This window comes from Hyla sarda, chromosome 1 (assembly GCF_029499605.1).
Source record: "Hyla sarda isolate aHylSar1 chromosome 1, aHylSar1.hap1, whole genome shotgun sequence".
In the NCBI taxonomy this organism is placed as follows: domain Eukaryota; kingdom Metazoa; phylum Chordata; class Amphibia; order Anura; family Hylidae; genus Hyla; species Hyla sarda.
This window is the reverse complement of record NC_079189.1, coordinates 435,348,834-435,369,490: the sequence shown is the minus strand read 5'-3', so window position 1 is coordinate 435,369,490 and position 20,657 is coordinate 435,348,834. Positions and strand designations below refer to the sequence as shown.

The 20,657-nt window shown below is 46.5% G+C and overlaps 1 protein-coding gene and 1 non-coding gene across 9 annotated transcripts in view; both read left to right on the top strand.

The window, feature by feature from the left end:
• Positions 1–20,657, top strand: part of CABIN1 (calcineurin binding protein 1) — a 203,796-nt gene that overhangs the window by 31,340 nt on the left and 151,799 nt on the right. For all 8 annotated transcript variants that reach the window (XM_056531139.1, XM_056531153.1, XM_056531173.1 and 5 more), the window contains exon 11: positions 1,928–2,061. In XM_056531139.1, the coding sequence (XP_056387114.1) occupies positions 1,928–2,061 (134 nt within the window). The remainder of the gene's footprint in view (positions 1–1,927; positions 2,062–20,657) is intronic.
• Positions 15,132–15,318, top strand: LOC130337437 (U2 spliceosomal RNA). The gene has a single exon (XR_008878319.1). It is a non-coding gene; the product is annotated as a U2 spliceosomal RNA (small nuclear RNA).

Genomic DNA, 20,657 nt, shown 5'->3' with positions numbered 1-20,657 from the left:
TTTTTACACTTGAATAGTCCCCATAGGGGACTATTCATAGCAATACCATGATTGCTAATACTGATCTGTTCTATGTATAGGACATAGAACAGATCAGTATTATCGGTCATCTCCTGCTCTGGTCTGAGACGCCGGGAGCCGCACGGAGGAAGGTGAGGGGACCTCCGTGCGGCGTTATGAATGATCGGATCCCCGCAGCAGCGCTGCGGGCGATCCGTTCGTTCCTTTAAATCGCGAACTGCCGCAGATGCCGGGATCTGTATTGATCCCGGCACCTGAGGGGTTAATGGCGGACGCCCGCGAGATCGCGGGCGTCGGCCATTGCCGGCGGGTCCCTGGCTGCGATCAGCAGCCGGGATCAGCCGCGCATGACACGGGCATCGCTCCGATGCCCGCGGTTATGCTTAGGACGTAAATGTACGTCCTGGTGCGTTAAGTACCACCTCACCAGGACGTACATTTACGTCCTGCGTTCTTAAGGGGTTAAGGTGAAAATGGGCTTGGTCCTTAAGGGGTTAAACATACTTATTTTGTTTAAAAAAAAAAAATGGTAGTACAATAATATTAAGCATGTAAACATGGGTATCATTAAATAAAATAAAGAAAACATGACAGTTTTACTGTAAAATGTACAGACTGCAAAGGTGTCACCCCCGCCCCATAAAAAAGTACAATTGGTACGGCAAAAAAGAAGCCCTCGTATGGGTCTGTAGATGGGGGAAAAAAACTAAAATGAATTTGATGAATTTGTTTGTTGAGGAAAAAACTAAAATAAATTTGTCTGTGTCCTTAAAGGGGTACTCCACCCCTAGACATCTTATCCCCTATCCAAAGTAAAGGCCAGCACGCCCCCTCCCATAAACTTGCATTGAGGGGGTGGGCCATGACATCACCTGTGACATCACGATAATCTGGCCCCTGTATCGCCCAACATCAGGCACCGAGCGAAGTTTGCTCCATGCAGCAGATGACGGGGGGCTGCAGGAGAGATTGCAGGGGTTCCCAGTGGCGGGACCCCCGCGATCAGACATCTTATCCCCTATCCTTTGGATAGGGGATAAGATGTCTAAAGTTGGAGTACCGCATTAAGGCCAAAATGGGCTGTGTCCTTAAAGGGGTACTCCGCCCCTAGACATCTTATCCCCTATCCAAAGGATAGGAGATAAGATGTAAGATTGCCGTGGTCTCGCTACTGGGGACCCCCGGGATTGCCGCGAGTTCGCTCTGCACGTAATGACGGGCAGTACAGTGGCGGAGCATCGTTACGTCACGGCTCCGCCCCTCGTGACATCACGGCCCGCCCCCCTCAATAAGAGTCTATGGGAGGGGGCATGGCGGTTGTCACACCCCTGCCATAGACTTGTATTAAGGGGGCGGGCCGTAATGTCACCAGGGGCGGAGCCATGATGTCACGCTGCTCCGTCCCCTGTATCACCCGTCATTACGCACAGAGTGAACTCGCTCTGTGCTGTAATGATAGCGGGGTGCCGCAGCGGCGATCCCGGGGGTCCCCAGCAGCGGGACCGCGGCGATCTGACATCTTGTCCCGTATCCTTTAATAGGGGATAAGATGTCTAGGGGCGGAGTACCCCTTTAAGGAGTTAATGAAAGTAATGCTTTAAATGCTTAGTAGTGGTTATCAGTGAGGCCTGGTATGATGCTACTTAGTCCCCAGAGTGTAAGAACCAATTGTTTTATTGAAAATCCTCTCCAAACATATTGTTTTAGGTATCATAGAGCCAAGACATTTTGTGGCTTGGCTACGATCTTATGGTTTTAAGTGGAGGCATTTTTCCATTTGCTACTGCAGTGTTGCACCTTACAATACTGTCAGTGCTGGCCCTAACATATACAGCAACAAAAATTGGTGTGAATTGCTGCAGTGGATAACCTGTACTTTCATAGTTGTTGTTTGTATCCTCTCTAGGCTCCGTAAACCTGATTCAGAGGAGGAGGATGATTCTTTTGGTAACTACGAAATGCAATTGGATTTAAAACAAGAACATTTTCCAGCTGGAGAAAAGGCAGTATCTTTTGACTCAACTACTTTCATGGATTCAGGTTAGTACTGAGGTTGACTCTATGTTGTAAATGAAGTAAATACTGGACAGGAAAGTTACCTGAAATTAACTTGTCTATCATTTTATAAACTTGTAATTGCATTTTTTTTACACTTAGATTTTTTCATTGAACACAAAATATTGATACGGTTGATAGAGATCAACAAAAGAAAACTCCCCTTGTGAGCAATATTTCACAGTGAAAGTAGTTTTCAGATTTTTTTTTCCAACTAATGCTTTATTCCATAAATTGACATAAATAAAACTCCCTTTTTCAAAATGTTTGCTTGCTGTCAGAGAGTAAGAACAGTCTTACATTTAGATATTGCAAACCCTAAATTTTGACACACCCTCACCATGTAACTCTAAGGGAGAGCCTGGAAATACCTGAACGCTGTATATACATCTCTCCCATAGAGATACATGGAGGGGGTATGTTGGCCGCAGGTTCAAGCGGGGGTCGGCACACCCCCCTTCCTGGGGACTGTCGGGATGTCTAGCAGGAGATCGCGGGGGTTTCAGCAGTCAGGCTCTAATGATCAGACACTTCGTGCACAGATTTAGGCACTGTTCAGCTACACTGAGTGCAATTGTTTCCTTTTTTTCAGGCTGAGATAAGATCTAAGCCTTTGCAGGTTTTCCCCTATTTATGCTTAATCAATCTTTACTGAAAATGTTCAAAAATGAACTATGGTAAAAAAAAATTATAATAATAATTCAAGGCCATGTTGGACTAATATAAGTGCTATATCAAAAAGACAAAGACATGTAAGAGCGCCAATTAGACCAACCCCTACACCCCCTTTTCCCCGGAACTGGTTAGCAACAGTGGCCATAGTACCTTAATGCATAATTGGTGATATATCCACTTATGCAGACAGTTCCTTTATTTGGCATAGGAGGGCCATCTCTTGTGGGTGGTGTGACAATGATGAGAAATCACCTAACAAACAATGGCCCAAAATGTTTGTTTTTCTTCTGAGCACTAATTGACCCAAGTAGTATAGAGAGAATGGCTATTTGATGACTATCCTCAGTGTGTTTCTCACAAATAGTACGGTAGGTGTCAAAATTCTTAGCCTTAACCTCTTCAGGACACAGGGCGTATGGATACGCCCTGCTTTCCGAGTCCTTAAGGACGCAGGGTGTATCCATTCGCCTGTGGGAATTCCGGTCCCCACCGCTAACCTGTTGGGGACCGGAGCCGGATGCCTGCTGAAATCGTTCAGCAGGCATCCCGGCATATCGCCCAGGGGGGTCATTATGCCCCCCCATGTCGGCGATGGCCGCAGATCGCTGGACAATTCAGTCCAGCGATCTGCGGCGATTCCGGGTCAATCAGGGCGCCTGCTGCGGGTGTCACTCCCGCAACCCGCTCCGCCCCTCTTCCGGAGGACGTGAGCGGGAAGAAGACCCCGGGTGCTGGGGACCCCGATCCCCGCCGTCAATGTTGAGATCGGGGCCCCAGGAGCAGCGGCGGCGGCGGGACTGACCTGTGTGCCGGCAGCAGCAGGAGGTGAGTGACAGCCTCCTGCTGTTGCTCAGCAACAGCTCCCAGCATGCAAAAAAGGCATGCTGGGAGCTGTAGTTATGCAACAGCAGGAGGCAGACAACCACAACTCCCAGCATTCCCTTATGGGCATGCTGGGACTTATGGTTTTGCAACAGCTGGAGGCACATTTTTTCTATGGAAAAGTGTACCTTCAGCTGTTGTATAACTACAACTCCGAGCTTGCACAAACAGCTAAAGTGCATGCTGGGAGTTGTAGTGGTGCATCTGCTGGTTGCATAACTTTAACTCCCAGCATGCCCGTTGGCTGTCGGTGACTGCTGAGAGTTGTAGTTTTGCAACAGCTGAAGGCACAATGGTTGTGAAACTCAGTTTCTTTTTACATAACTCAGTGTTTCACGACCGGTGTGCCTCCAGCTGTTGCAAACTACAACTCTCAGCAGTCACCGCACACCATGCACCGTACATGCTGGGAGTTGTAGTTTTGCAACAGCTGGAGGCACACTGGTTGTGAAACACTGAGTTAGGTCACAAACTCAGTGATACATAACCAGTGTGCCTACAGCTGTTGCAAAACTAAAACTCTCAGCATGTACAGTCTGTCAGCGCATGCTTGGAGTTGGAGTTTTGCAACAGCTGGATGTCCCCCCCCCCCCCAATGTGAATGTACAGGGTACACTCACATGGGCGGAGGTTTACAGTGAGTATGCGGCTGCAAGTTTGAGCTGCGGCAAATTTTCTGCCGCAGCTCAAACTGCCAGCGAGAAACTACTGTGAACCCCCGCCCATGTGACTGTACCTTAAAAACACTACACTACACTAACACACAATAAAATAAAAAGTAAAAAACACTACATATACACATACCCCTACACAGCCCCCCTCCCCCAATAAAAATGAAAAACGTCTGGTACGCCACTGCTTCCAAAACGGAGCCTCCAGCTGTTGCAAAACAACTATTCCCAGTATTGCCGGACAGCCGTTGACTGTGCAAGCATGCTGGGAGTTTTACAACAGCTGGAGGCCCCCTGTTTGGGAATCACTGGCGTAGAATACCCCTATGTCCACCCCTATGCAATCCCTAATTTAGGCCTCAAATGGGCATGGCGCTCTCACTTTGGAGCCCTGTCGTATTTCAAGGCAACAGTTTAGGGTCACATATGGGGTATCGCCGTACTCGGGAGAAATTGTGTTACACATTTTGGGGGGTATTTTCTGCTTTTACCCTTTTTAAAAATGTAAAATTTTCGGGAAAACAAGCATTTTAGGTAAAAAAAAAAAAAAAGTTTTTACATATGCAAAGGTTGTGAAACACCTGTGAGGTATAAAGGTTCACTTAACCCCTTGTTACGTTCACCGAGGGGTCTAGTTTCCAAAATGGTATGCCATGTGTTTTTTTTTTTTTGCTGTGCTGGCACCATAGGGGCTTCCTAAATGCGGCATTACCCCCGAGCAAAATTTGGTCTCAAAAAGCCAAATATGACTCCTCTTCTGAGCATTGTAGTTCGCCCGTAGTGCACTTCTGGCCAACTTATGGGGTACCTCCATACTCAGCCGAAAATACCCCCCAAAATTTGTAACCCCATCTCTTCTATTAACCCTCTCAAAAATGTGAAATTTGGGGGGGAAACACATTTTTGTGAAATGTTTTTTTTATTTTTTTTTTACGTATGCAAAAGTCGTGAAACACCTGTGGGGTATTAAGGCTCACTTTATTCCTTGTTACGTTCCTCAAGGGGTCTAGTTTCCAAAATGGTATGCCATGTGTTTTTTGCAATGTGGCTTCCTAAATGCAACATGCCCCCTAAAAACCATTTCAGAAAAACATGCTCTCCAAAATCCCCATGTCGCTCCTTCGCTTCTGAGCCCTCTACTGCGCCTGCCGAACACTTTACATAGACATATGAGGTATGTGCTTACTCGAGAGAAATTGGGCTACAAATATAAGTATAAATTTTCTCCTTTTAGCCCTTGTAAAAATTCAAAAATTGGGTTTACAAGAACATGCGAGTGTAAAAAATGAAGATTGTGAATTTTCTCCTTCACTTTGCTGCTATTCCTGTGAAACACCTAAAGGGTTAAAACGCTGACTGAATGTCATTTTGAATACTTTGGGGGGGGGGGGGGGGGGGTGTAGTTTTTATAATGGGGTCATTTGTGGGGTATTTCTAATATGAAGACCCTTCAAATCCACTTCAAACCTGAACTGGTCCCTGAAAAAAAGCGAGTTTCAAAATTTTGTGAAAAATTGGAAAATTGCTGCTGAACTTTGAAGCCCTCTGGTGTCTTCCAAAAGAAAACACGTCAATTTTATGATGCAAACATAAAGTAGACATATTGGAAATGTGAATTAAAAAAAAAAATATTTGGAATATCCATTTTCCTTTACAAGCAGAGATTCAAAGTTAGAAAAATGCAAAATTTTCTAAATTTTCATCAAATTTGGGGATTTTTCACCAAGAAAGGATGCAAGTTACCACAAAATTTTACCACTATGTTAAAGTAGAATATGTCACGAAAAAACATTCTCGGAATCAGAATGATAACTAAAAGCATTCCAGAGTTATTAATGTTTAAAGTGACATTGGTCAGAATTGCAAAAAACGTCTGAGTCCTTAAGGTGAAAAAGGGCTAAGTCCTTAAGGGGTTAAAAGGGCAACATTTATCACAACCCCACCACACATGCAACATGTTGCCCCCCTCAGTTCTACAGCACCAGCATATCTCTTGCTCCTATTAAAGGCCTTGTTTACACAGTTTTTTTTCACATGAAATCAGTGTCTGTCTCAGTGGCTCCTTGGTAGACTGTATTAACATACCTTTACAGGTTTATGCTGAATTCTAGTTAAGAAAAAAAAAATCCAAGCGTTCATGATGGGGAGATGTGCCATTCAGTCAACAGCCGATGTGATTAAAAGTATTTAATTTTCCTTTTAGTTAATTGTAGTAATGGAATAAACTACAATAAGATCAATTCCTGTCTGTGGTTAATGCCAGGGACGGTGCAGTATTGCTTTGCCAAAAGCTCATGGGCAACATTTAAAACATAGGCCCATAAATCTGTCTGTGACAAAAACTGTCTGATTTGCCTATAACTGTCTGATTTGCCTATAACAACCTAATAGAGATCAGCTTTTATTTCTCAGATTGCTCTGGTAAAATGAAACTTGACTGTGATTGGTTGCTATGGGCAAATCAGACCATTTTCTCGGTGGCTCTTCATTGGGGACACCTTACTGATGGGAAAAATAGTCAGCCCCTGCCTGACAGGATATACCCGCCCACTGGAAGTGAGGTAATCAGTAGGAGGCAAGACTCCCCAGACCTGTTTTTTTTTTTTTTTTTTATTATTATTTTCTAGTAAGGGCTGGTATGTTAGGTTTTTTTCTCCTTTTTGTTTCCCTTTTTTCAGGTGGGGGTTCAGGACATGGTGCTACCTGTTCCCCCATATGCGATGAAGGGGCAAAGACATAAAATATGTAGTTTTTTTTGTTTTGTTTTTTAAATAGTTTTTTATTGAAGAAATTTTTCTCAATACAAGAAAAGCAATTCGTACTTTCATTGCATCTATACAAATGAAGGTAGCACTCTGCATTCTCTAGTGTTGCATATAAACAAGGTGTATCCACGTGTACATTACCCACATGTACTTTGTTTTACACAAAAAAACAATACGAAAGGAAAAAGGGAAAATAAAAAAAGAAAGAAAAGACGGCTAAGCCAACAGTTAACCAAAGAGCAACAGAGCATTAGTGCAAAGTTATCATAATGTCTCGGTCTAGCACAGTTCCATAGCTTTGTAAATCCGATAGGTCATGGTCTACATAGGTGAAAATTTGTGGTATGGTCATATAGCGAGAATGTGTACGCTAGAACAGGTAAACGGGTCAAATGTCTTTACAATACGTGGACGAGATCCAACATTCCCATCTCCGCTGAAAAGAGTGATATGTCCCAGAGTCCCTTGCTATAATTTTCTCAAACGAGTAGGTTATGTTAATTTTGTTAATCAGTATATCTAGCTTAGGAATAGTCGCTGTTTTCCAGTTGCTTACTATAGTTATTTTTGCCAGTATACATGCTATACAATAAAGATCTCTAAGATAGCGAGGGAGTGTTTGCAAGTTTAAAAATAGTAATACCGCTTGTGGTTGCCAGGGGATATGGCTACCCATCAGCTCCGTCATCAGTTTCCTACAGGAGATCCAGAAGGGTCTGATCGCTGGGCATTCCCATAGAATGTGATATAGGGTGCCCCGGGAGCCACAGTTACGCCAACATTCATCTGGTACGCCATCATAAATTTTAGCCAGCCTGTCTGGGGTATAGTACCACCTAAGTATGGTTTTTATTCCTGACTCCACATGCGACGAGCATTGAAAGGCCGTATGTAACGTTTTGAAAGCCTTTTGCCACTCCTCGCACGTGAAGGATAAACCCAAATCCCTCTCCCACATCCTCAGTGGATACATTTTAGTAAAGGTTTTAGTGTGCATTAAATTTGAGTATATAGGCTTTAACCCCTGAATCGAGGAAGACAGTTGCGTCAGTAGATGGCAATCCGCGGCTTTATCTGAGGGTGTTAATCCCTGTAAGAAATGTCTAATCCTTAAAAATTTATAAAAGTCGTGTTTAGGTATATCATATTTATCCCGCAAAAACTGAAATGTCTGTAAAGAGGTTGAGATATATAGGTCCCCTACTGTGATGATCCCCCTAGATATCCAATCTCTCAGCTCTATGTCTGGGATCAAGGCTTGTAGGAGGGTAATCGGTATCTTTCCCCTGTCTGGAACCCTGGGAGTCTGCGAATGTGTAACATAGTACACCCAGGCATCATATGAGGCCTTGACTAAATGATTATGTAACGGTGGCAAAGGTAGATTCCAAAAGGGAATGTATAATATATCTTTAACAGATAAGGGGTGTACAAATTCGTTTTCTATGGTTACCCATGGAAGGTCCGTCCGGTTGTGCCACCAATGCCTTGTCATTGCTACCAGAGTTGCTATATAGTAATGTTTGATATCAGGGGAGCCCAAACCACCTGTAAATTTGGTTTTAGATAGAATAGACGTGGATAATCTAGGTTTGTTCCCTGCCCAAACAAATGATGAGAGGATTTTTTGAGCCTAACGAAAGAAAGAGGGGGGAAGAGAGATAGGAAGAGTGCGGAAGAGATATAGTAGTTTAGGCAGAATAAACATCTTAAAGGTAGCTATTCTACCCACCCAGGATATGTCCGACTTAGCAAGGTTATCAATTTTGCTGGATAAGGAGCACAGGAGGGGTTCATAGTTTTCTTTGTATAGTGTTTTATGTGGATAGGATAACTTGATCCCTAAATATTTGAGATGCGTTGTCTGCCAGTCAAACCTATAGTGAGTTTTGAGCTGGGTTAACACCGTGTCACTCAGGTTTATAGGGAGGGCCTGGGTTTTAGTTTCATTTAATTGATAATAAGAGAGCCTACCATAAGAGGTTATGTTGTCCATAACTGCCGGTAGCGACACTGAGGGGTTAGTCAACATAAGGATGACGTCATCCGCATATAACGATATGACGTGAGCCTTTTTCCCTATTTTGATTCCCGTAATCCTGTCATCCAACCTGATCGCATAAGCCAGCAGCTCCATGGACAGGATATAGATAATAGGGGACAGCGGGCATCCTTGTCTGGAGCCATTGGTGATAGAGAATGACCCAGAAAGTGAACCATTCGCAAGCACCCTTGCTGACGGGTGTGAATAAAGAGATGACAATGCAGAGATAATTGTACCCGCAAATCCCATCCGTTGTAAGACCGAGAAGGCAAACGACCATCGGAGGCGGTCGAATGCCTTCTCGGCATCCAACGCCATCACTAAGGCAGATCCCCCTGTCTGTTCGAGATGTAAAAACATATTAAGGAGTCTCCTTGTATTATCTGAGGTTTGGCGTCCCGTAATAAATCCAGACTGATCAGAGACTATCAATGATGGCAGGATTAGTGAAATACGGGAGGCCAAAAGTTTTGCAAAAATTTTAATGTCCTGATTCAATAGCGATATCGGCCTAAAGTTTTGAGGGACATCAGGCGCTTTCCCCGGTTTAGGGAGTGTTACTATGGTAGCTAACAAGTTTTCTGCCGGCAACTCACCAGTGGTCGCTGCCTCTTGGCAAAATGCCCGTAAATGGGGGGTTAAAATGTCCTTGAACTTTTTATAATAAGAGGAGATAAAACCGTCAGGTCCCGGTGCCTTTTCAGATGGGAGTGATTTAATTACTTTCAATATTTCCTCACCCGAGAACTCTTCATTAAGAGCCTTCAGTTGATCGGCCGTCAAACAAGGCAGACCGAGGCGAGCTAGGTAAGTATTAGTAAGATAATTAATATCTGTAGGGGAGACTATGGTGTCTTGCAAGTTATATAGTTGAGAATAAAAAACTTTAAATCTGTTAGCGATGTCTTCTGGGGTGTATTATTTACGTTTAGTAAGAGGATGTAACAGATAAGGAATACGGGATTTTTATTGGCGTTTTTTCAATCGGTTAGCCAAGAGTTTACCCGCCTTGTTGTTTTGGGAGTAGGATTTAGCTTGTAATTTCCTATAGGATTTTCATATGTCGATAACATTAAGCACCATAAATCTCTCCTGAGCTCTGCTACCTTTGAGGCCGCTTCATTGGAAGGATTGACCCTATTAACCATTTCTGCTGACTGCAATGATGTCAGAACATCGTCAATCTGCTTTTCCCTTTCCCTCTTAAGTATGGCTCCATATTTGATGCAGCTGCCTCTGATGACTGCTTTATTGCAGTTCCATAAGGTGATAGGGTTAGACACTGACCTTTCGTTGATCCTAAAATATTCCCCAATATCTCGTTTAAGATATTCCGCATACACAGGGTGGGACCACAAAAACGGGTTGCTCCTCCATGAGTAGGCAGGCTTGGATGATGCAACATCAGACAACTGTAAGGTCACTGCCGCATGATCCGACCATTTAATCTGTTCTATCGTAGATAGCACTGATTTACACAAGAGTGATCTATCTAAGAGGAACATGTCTATTCGGGTATATATATATTATGGACACCAGAGTGAAAGGTGTAATCTTTTTCTAAGTCATGTTGAACCCTCCAGATATCATACAGATCCTCTTCCTGCAGTATAGAAGAAAGGCTAGCAGAAGGAAAGCGAGAAAGAGAGGTACTATCAAGGGCAGGGTTAGAGATCATGTTAAAATCCCCGCATATTATCAAGGAACCCCAGACCGATCCACTAACCTTCCCCAGCAAACGCTTTAGAAATCTAATTTGACCCTTATTGGGGGCATACACTGATACCAATGTTAGACGGGTGGCATTAATAGTACACCGGAGGACTACATACCTTCCATTTTTGTCTGTGATACAGTATTGTAAGGTAAAGGCGACAGAATTTTTGATAGCGATGGCGACCCCTCTGGATTTCCTGCTATAGTGGGAATGAAAAATATGTGAAAAAGCAGAATGTTTCAGCCGCTCAGCATCTCTGGGTAGTAGGTGAGTCTCTTGTGTGCACTTGTGTGCACTTCAAAGACTGAGCCTCCTTCCATAGATGTGATCTTCTGTGTGGGGCATTCAAACCGTTTACATTAAGGCTAACAATTGTTATGACCATTTATAAGCCGTGTAAGATACCATAAAAATTTGTCGCAATACATACAACATAGGGGGACAGAACGCACCTCCCAGCCAGCATGCTTCTGTCTGAATGGTATAGACCATGTACCAAAGACCAGTAACTTTTCAGCTCTAGAAAAAAAGGTAAACAAAACACAAACCAGTACAGATGTCAGTAACCTTAACAAAAACAATAGTGAAAAGGGTGTCATGTCTCCAGAGGAGACATTCCAGGTTGGTCGGGGGTCAGAGTCCACTCTGATACCAGAGACTCTGAACGCGCAATCAGAGCCCGCCCCAGCAATTTGAGTAAAAGTATGTCACCAGATGAGCAGTCACGCTGTCGACCATTCTTTGTCCCTCCTGGATTGGCGAGTAAGTGGCCGCGGTCCAGACGGTGGAGTAGGAATAATGTTCCAAGATTTTAGTAGGATAGTTCCTTCTTCCATTGATTTGACCACGTGTGTGGAGTCATCTCTTCTAACAAGCAGACGGACAGGGAAGCCCCATCTATATGCAATATTCGCTGACCTCAAAGCAGTGGTGATGGGAAGCAATTCTCGACGGGCTTGCAAGGTTGCGGCTGAGAGATCTGCATATACTGAAATATGGTGGTAAGGGGCCCGCAAACCATCAGTGCGCCTGGCAAACTCCAGCAGTTTCTCCTTAGTTGTGAAGAAATGTATACGGGCCAGTACATCCCTTGGAACAGAATTGTCCAGATGTTTAGGTTTTGGGACCCTATGTGCCCTGTCTATTTCCAGCTCTTGTGGGTTACAGGACGGGAGGACAGCTTTCAGTAGCTCTTTAACATAGGCAGGTATTTCAGAGGGAGGTACAGTTTCAGGTATACCTCTCAGTTTAACATTATTCCTCCTACTCCTATCCTCCAAATCCGCAACTTTCGCTTTTAAGTAGGCGATTTCAGTTTCCATAGTATTATGAGAGTCAATGAGATCATTGTGTGAGTCCGCAAACTCACCAAACTTATTTTCAATATGGTCAATGCGGTCTCCCATATCGTGAATGGAGGATTGTAAAGGGTTAACTATTCTTTGCATGTCCTGTAAGAAGGTACTACGCAGCATAATGAGCATCCCCTTCATTGCTTTGTCTGTGAGAGACTAATCGTTCACTGTGATATTGGCCAGGGGGTCAGCGACTACATCTGTTTCTGCAGTGTCCCTGTCCCAGAAATCTATCCTGTTATCTGCTGGTGCTGGAGAGATGCGTGCTTTATGTCTGACTGGGCTGGTAAAAGGGGAGTCAGCAAGGTGGCCGGACCCAGCCCCAGGTGAGGAACAAGCGCTGCGTGGTTCCACAAGACCCCCTGCCCCCTCACTCCCTGTGGCAGAGGGATCGATCTTTCCAGTCCGTACCTTAACCGCAGCTGCAGGTAAGTGGAGCCCGGAGTCTGAGTTGGACCTGCGACGGGTGGCCGCTTGCGTAGAGGCGCTTCCTCCATCTCTCAGGAAGTTGTTGTCCCGTGGCGGAGAGCTGTGTGCGCGGTCAGCGCCATCTTGGAGCGGGGCCTCGCGCGGCTGAAAGCTGAATCGCGCTAGAGAACCCCGTCAGAGAGGCTTCTTTCTGTGTCCAGGCATGCTTGGAGTGTCGAGGAGCAGGTTAGAGGAGGAACTGAGCTGATTTCAGGGTGACTAGCGGTGATTTCGTCGCTTCTGGCGGAGTCTGTAGCGGAGCTCCTCTAAAGCGCGTCCATCCGCTCTGGCACGCCCCCTAAAATATGTACTGTTAACCCCTTCTTGCCAACGGCTAGCTCCTGGAGGTTGTACCCTGGGTCTGGGTCCCCCACTGCCCCTGCTCACCCTGCTATCTTTAGCCTGGTATGATGGAGCCTGGCCATAAGCTGGTTGAAGACACCTGAGGTGAGTATAGAAGAGGGCGTCCACAGGTGAGTATGTACCCCCCTCCCCTCTTTAAAAACTAACTCTCCTTTTATTGCAGGGCTCGCTCAGGGTTTCATGGGAGGGCTGTGTGTCTGCATACTATGTCCTGTGGAGGCCAGCCGCCAGCCTTTTGCAGCGACTCCCTCCACAGGTGTTCTTTTCCGGCTCACTTCTGAACAGCCTTGCTAGTCCTCCTTTCCGCCAACTATGTTTTACCCCACTTCGGGGGTTGACAGCACGCTGGGGGCTCAGCCGGTGGGAGTCAAGGGCTCTGGCAGCACATGGCCGCCCTTCTTCTTTACCTGAGCCAGTGCACTCCAGGAGACCAGTCTGTGCCTACTTTACATTTTTCAGGGGGCTATGGCGGCATGTGGCTGCACCCTTCTTCTTCCCCTGAGAGTGTGTGGACTAGGAGGCCAGGCAGTGCCTCCTCTCCAGGTTTGCGCGAATCACATATCATTCCTGTAGCCGGTGGGTGCTTACCCGCAGATCTGGTGATGGGCGCCTCCTAGCTCCGCCCCTCCACTGGCATCTTGCTGCGCCCCGCTTTCATTGCGGGGGGGGGGCGCGTTCGGTGCACACAGCGAGACATGCAAAAAATTTTAAGAAACAAAAGGAAGAAAATCAAAGCCACAGACTGTTTTAATGTTTCGTGTATGACTAAGGCCAGCACCTGGCTGAAACGCGTCACTTATGACCTGTTACCTGTTGCTTCTGGCGTGATGTGAAATAAAGCTACACCTATTTGATCTGCACCCTCCCAGACCCCCCGCCAACACCTCCATAGGAGTCCTGCGTAAGTACGTGGATGGCAGACCAGGAGTATCAATCCAGGGACCCCAAATGAGTTCAAATTTACGTATGGCTTTTCGCTTAAGATATACACCTTTTTCCAATCTGATGATGTGATTCAATTTAGTAATGAGCTCAGAGATAATAGGAGGGGTAGCCCTCAACCAGTGTTGAGCAATCAGTTTATGAGCCTCGTATAAAATTCTACTGATACCTATATAAAGTCCATTATCTTCATCCAACCCGGCCAAGTAACCTAAGATACATGTCAAGGGAGATAAGTCAAACAGGCAGCCATACACTTGTCTAATCAGTCGCCCTACATCTATCCAGAACCGAGTAAGTGGAGCGCAGTCCCACATCACATGTAGCAAATGGGCATCAGGCAAGGAGCATTGTGGACAACAGGATTCCGGCTGCACCCCGATCTTATGTAAAAAAGCAGGAGTATGATATACTCGATGCAACAGAAAAATTTGGGACACCCGATGAGCCTCCGATACGGCAAGCCGCGGGGTCATAGCTAAAATCTGTGTCCATTGCCCATCCGATAGGGGACCCATATCCACCTCCCATTTAACTTTAGCTGTTAAGGGATAGGCCTCATGAAATGAAGATCGCAATTCCCCATACAATGCTGATATCACCCCCTTAGTGGATACCTCGATAAACAAATCGTTCACCACCACAGAGGAGCCGAAAGTCAAGTCACAGGCTCGAGACTTTGTATACAAAGCATGCCTCAACTGCAGGTAACGGTAAAAGAAAGAATGAGGTAAATTAAAATCCTCCTGCAGCTGAGCAAATGATTTCAATGTCGGCCATCATACACCTGGGAAAGATACAGAACCCCATGAGAGGCCCAAAGGGCAACATCTGGCAGGGAACACAATTCAGGGTGATTAGGATTATGCCATAGAGGAGAGTACGTTACAAAAACAGGATATTGCAAGTTCCTTAAACTTCAGCCAGACCTTACGACTATGGAGAAGGGTGGGAGGAAGGTCCGGAGGACGAGTCTGAGCGGCCATTTCAAGCAGGTAAACGATAGTCATGTTGCCAATACGTTTTGAATTCAGAACGCCTGCACGCCCCATAGTATCAAATTGCACCCACCCTTTCAGCTGTGACGCCACAAAATACAACCAAGGGTTCAGGACAGATAAACCACCCCCCACTTTACTCCGCTGTAGGGTTTCGAGACGAATTCTAGCAGTTCTACCATTCTGAATCCTAAGAATCAAGTGTAGTATCTGTTCTTATCAGTTTAATATCTGATACGTCCCCTTTCTGGGTACCATATATTAAATGGATTTTTGAGAACGGGGGTCGATTTCGAGGTTTGTTTCAGTCACCCCATGCATTGACCCGATATTGCAGTATCTTCGGGTACAGTGCACCAAAAATATCTGCTGGGCTCTTTTTTCTGGGACTGTATACGGAGGCCCCCTTTGTCTCCATCACCCTGTATGGGACCTGATATGACGCATTACATTGAGTCAGTTGAGGTATGCCTCTGGCAAACCTGCTTTTGCCAGGGTTCTCACTCTATCAGAGAACATATGTGACTCGCTGGGGCGAGTCGTGCCAGGGATTTCATGATCCCTTGGAAGATACCGGGGTTACAGTCAGGACTGTTTCTCCTCTACCACCGATTGTCATGACATGTTTGCCATGTCTGCAGGTGTTCTTGACATGTACATACATTATTCCCTCTTCCTCAGGCTGCCACATCCGCAGCTACTGTCCCGGATCCCCACGTCCAGTGCGAGGTCTCCATGGAAGTGTCCCTTCGTGGCCATGGATTGCAACTGCTCTCATTAGGCCAGAAAGTAGTCTCACTTGTCAATCATCTCACAACTGCCATGTCCGCTGCTGGATTACAGTACCCCACTACTAGTGCGAGGTGACCGCTGGAGTGACCCGTTGTCTACATGGACCCATACCAGTAAGCCAGACAGTGTTCTGCATGATTTTCTCTGCCGCCTGTCACTCCTCCAAGGGCTGATGTATCTGCAGCTGAAGTTCTGGTACCTCACTGCTAGTGTGCGGTGTCCGGTGGAGTGACCTGGCGTGCCCTGTGGACCCTATGCAGGGTGAAGGGCATACAATCCACGGCTCCTAAGCCTCCCCCGATCTCCCAGGGTGACGGGGATTCTATTCATGGCTTCAAGGCTTCACTGCCCTTCCACATGCATCAAGGGGCACAGTTATTGCCTATCTGACTCTGTCCCCTTTTCACCAGCGCCTGGAGGGGCACTCATTATGCCAGACTGTTGTCTGCACAGTTTCCGCCGCTGTCGGTCTCCCATCTCTGGGCTGCCACGTGCATAGCTGTGGCTTTCCTTACCTCAATGTTGATGTGAGGACTCTGTCAGAGGGTTCCTGCAGGCACAAGGGACTGCTGCCAGTCCGCCAGTCATTGTTCTGCATGGTCTTCTACTCCACTGGGTCTCCCCCAGAAGATTGGCCACACTCCTGTGCCCACTGTCTGTGGGAGAGCTTGCAGGAGTTTTTCTGTGTGCTCAGGAATCCTCCAGACGGCTGTCCTTGTAGTTTACCACTACGTTGGGTCAACTACCATACACTTCCCACAGCGTGGCGGAAGTTCAGGTAACCCACTGCCTAGGCGTAGTTCCAAGTGGGTCTCCCCATGTTGCTCCATGGGCCCTCTGCAATGCTCCACATGCTGATTCGTGGGGTTCCTTACTTTACCAGGTCCCTCTCCACATGCCTGCCGCTCTCGTGGCTTATGGCTGGTAGCCCACTTTTAGTGTGTGGTTCTGAAAGCGGGACCCGGTGTGGCCATGGTCCATATGCCAGATAGCTAGACTGTGTCTGCATGGCTTTCTAATCCACCAGGTCACCTCCCCCATTCCAGCTGCTCTTGCGACTGCATCCCTCATCTCTTGCATCTGCGACATCAGTCCTAGTGTGTAGCACCATTAGGAGCTGGGGTGTGGGCGTCTCCTGCAGGTTCCATGGCTTTTCATGGCTACAGCTGCACTCTCTGTTCCCCATTTCTAAGAGTGCCACGTTGGTCTGCTAGGGACATGGTTGTGACACACCATTGGGTGCTGATTCTGTCTTCCATTCTGCCGGACCTTTGGATGTCTGCGGTTTCCTTCGTGTCTGCAGTTTGGTACCCCACTACTATCGTGAGGTAACAATGTCTGTGTCCCTACGTATGCTAAGGTCCTCTGCAAGTGTAGAGCCCACCCTCCCTTCTGTTCGGTGTTGTGTGCCTCGGGCCTTCCTGTGATCTTGTTCTAAAGACCTGCGATGGTTGAGCACCTCTGTTCTGGCAGGGGGCCTGTTGGGGCGACACAGTCTGTTCAGCCCCCCCTCTGCCTCCAGGTATTTTCTTGGTTTCCTGTGCGACGTGGTTCAGGCATCTGCTCTGTTGCCTTAGACACATCTGGGATGGCTCAGTTGGCACCCATCTGGTCCAGGGTTTCAACCCCATGGGGTGTTCCTCTCAACGCTGTTGGTTTTTGTGTGCGTGTGCTTCTTACTCGCATTCGTAGCCATGTCTTTGTTCCCTTGCCCAGCACCTGTGTCCAGGATTCTGATCCCTCCATATCTCTATATGTTGTTGTTGGGTTCCTGGGGGGCTACGTCCACCCGGTACTTTGTCCCGTTGCCGTAGGGGGGCATTACACCACTTCGACAGTACCTGGCGCACTTGTTTCCCCCCCCTTCCACAGGGGGTACGGGGATTAGGTGGCGAGCTGGCGTGGTCGGTATCTGGGTTTTCTCTCGACTACCCCTTGTTTTTCCCCTCCACTAGGGGGACTATTTCGCTTTGCTCTCCTCCTCCTCCCTTTGCGCAATCTCCTTGGAAGGGTGTGTTTATCCTTCCCTTGACAGTGTCTGTTGTGCAACACTGACACCACAGTCTTCTAGAGGGACCTTCCTGTGCCCCGTACCTGGGAGTCTCTGCTTGGTTCCCTTTTGTTTTTTACCTCCGTTCCCGTCCTGACGGAATGTTGCTTCAGGGGCTCTGGTCTTCTCGGACTGCTGTGGTCCAACTCTTGTCTCCTTGGCTTGGACGCTATCCTAGACTGCTGTGGCGTACCTTCTTTTTTGGGTTGGCCCTCCTGGTTCTTTGGGCCATAGTGATGGTTGAGGTCTCGGGCATGGGTAGCGATCCTGCCGAGACTTCTCCATGATTCCATTGTGGGGCGGTCTTTCTGTACCGCTCTTCTTCTTGTCTCGACACGGGAAGTTTGTCTCTCAGAGCGTTTTGCAGCCATTGGGTTTCCTTCCCCTTCAGGTGTAAGTCTTTCAGGAGACGTAGGAATCTCCAAATTCCCATGTCGGCCGCTCTGGTGTTCTGGGATGCTCCTTTTTAGGGTCTTCCGCTCCTTCTTGGCCGTTTATCCTTCCGTGTACATCTTTCAGGTGAATCAGGAACCTCCAGTTCCCATGTCTGTTGTTTTGGGATTCCACTTTTTTAGGGTGTTCCGTTCTTTTTTGGCTGTTATTGTTCATGTACCCCCGGGATGGGGGGCATTTGGGTCAACCGGATTACACCAGTGGAGCTGATTTCACCTTCTGGGTGCTCGCGGCAGGTCCCTGGGACAGGTGTTTTGGGTCTCCAGATGTACGGGTCATCGCTCTTATGCACCAGATCTCTCTCGAGCAGATTTCCGTCTTTCTTTTTCCAGTGGTTTTCTGGTCTCCACTTCTTGTGCTCGTCTTCTGCTCAGGCGTACGCTGCTCTTCCTGGTGTTTTTCCCACATGTTCTCTTGAATCGGTCAACTCTGAATGGGGTTTTCTTGTAGTGCCCTTTGCCATTTTTGTTTCCCAGCCGGGCTAGCCCTCTGTCTGGTTCTTTGTTCCTTGGGGTTTATTTCCTTCCTCCTCCCAAGATGGTACTGGCCCAGCTGGCTTCCTAGTCGACCTTTTTCTTGTCTCTCTGTATGGACCATAGGTTTAGTCTTTGCAAAAGACATTCCCTTCCCTTGGTGTCCTAATCCATCTCAATGTATGGGGGACATTCCGGGAACTCAGTTTCTGGGCCTCTGTTGTCTCTGGCCTGGGGTCTCGTCTGCACCCCTTACGGACGAGTGGGGTTGGTCTCTGACTGTTTCCCTTTCTCTAGTGGCTGTTATTCCCACCCTAGGGGACTGTTTTGGTATGTCCCATCAGTAAAGTGTCCCCCAATGAAGAGCGACCGAGAAAAGGAGATTTTTTTTTTGTATTCAACCGTAAAATCTCTTCCTTGTAGCCTTAATTGGGGTACACCGCACCCACCCTTATCTTTTTTGTCCGCATGATCATATCTGGTTCTTTTTCCGTGATTCCTTCAGACTTATTTCTTTGTGGCCTTCTCCTACTGCTTTGTGACAAAACCGATTTCCTCACTTCCATTGGGCGGGTATATCATGCCAGGGAGGAGACTACTTTTATTCCTAGTGTCAGCGCCTCCGAGTGGCAAGAGCATATAACCATCTGTAAGGTGTCCCCCAATGAAGGCTACAAGAAAAAGATTTTACGGTGAGTACAAAAAAAAAATCTCCTTTTTTGCCCTCAGGCAGATTGATAAATCAGGACCATTTAATATCGACATTGCAATGAAAGAGTCCACATTCCGCAAGAAATTAAAAACGACAAGTAGAACTTCAGGACGGACCAAAACCAGGAATCTTGCGGCACTGAGCAGGATAAAAGAAATGAAAAGGAATTGAATAGAGCAAGAATCTCAGAATGAATGCATGTAATATTCTAATAAATGAGGAATATACATTATAGATTCAAGTTAAAGGAGAGAAGGAGAGAGATTGATTGATTGATATCCTGTTCTTAAGATAGACCATCAATATCTGAGGAAAAGCAATGAAGGAGAAAGCTCTTGTCCTCATATCCCTTCCTCACATCCTGACCTCGCATCCCCACCTCGCATCCCCACCTCGCATCCTCACCTCACATCCTCACCCCGTTTTATCAGTCCTTCTATACTGTCCTCATTATCTCGTCCACAAATGGAGCTGAGTTGTGATGAAGATATTTTAAGCCAGAAATAGAAGGGGGCATGGCTTTGTGGGAGTTGGCATGATGTGCCAGCCAGACCAATGCACAAAAGGCTAGAAAATAAAAGGGGTGTGGCTTTGTGAGATGGGACGTGGCATGTGGGGAGGGTGTGGCTTACAAGCCGGGCTGACGCAATCACCAGGAGATGCAGAGCGTAGCTTGTGGAGTAAGGTACCGGAAGTCCCATACACTTGCATGATACTTGAAACAAAAATCCCATCCTTCACGTAAGGGAGAAGGTTAGGGTTAATTTAACTATCCTATATTTTTTATTTGACATATAAGTATTATGTGTACCAGGTATTATCGAAATAGCTGTACAGAAGTTATGCGGGAACATATATTTCCCATAGACGTGTATGGGACTTTAAACAAAAACCCCAACCCTCGCAAATGCGGGTGGGTAACGGTTAATTAACCTATCCCATATTTTTAGTGGACATATTAGTAACGTGCATCAAGTTTCATGGAAATATCTTTAGCCGTTTGAAAGTGATGCTGGAACATACACACATTGGGGGAGATTTAGCAAAACCTGTGCAGAGGAAAAGTTGAGCAATGGCCCATAGCAACCAATCAGATCGCTTCTTTCATTTTTTAAAAAGGCCTCTGAAAAATGAAAGAAGTAACCTGATTGGTTGCTATGGGCAACTACACCACTCTTCCTCTACACAGGTTTTTCTAAGTCTCCCCCACTGAGTTATATA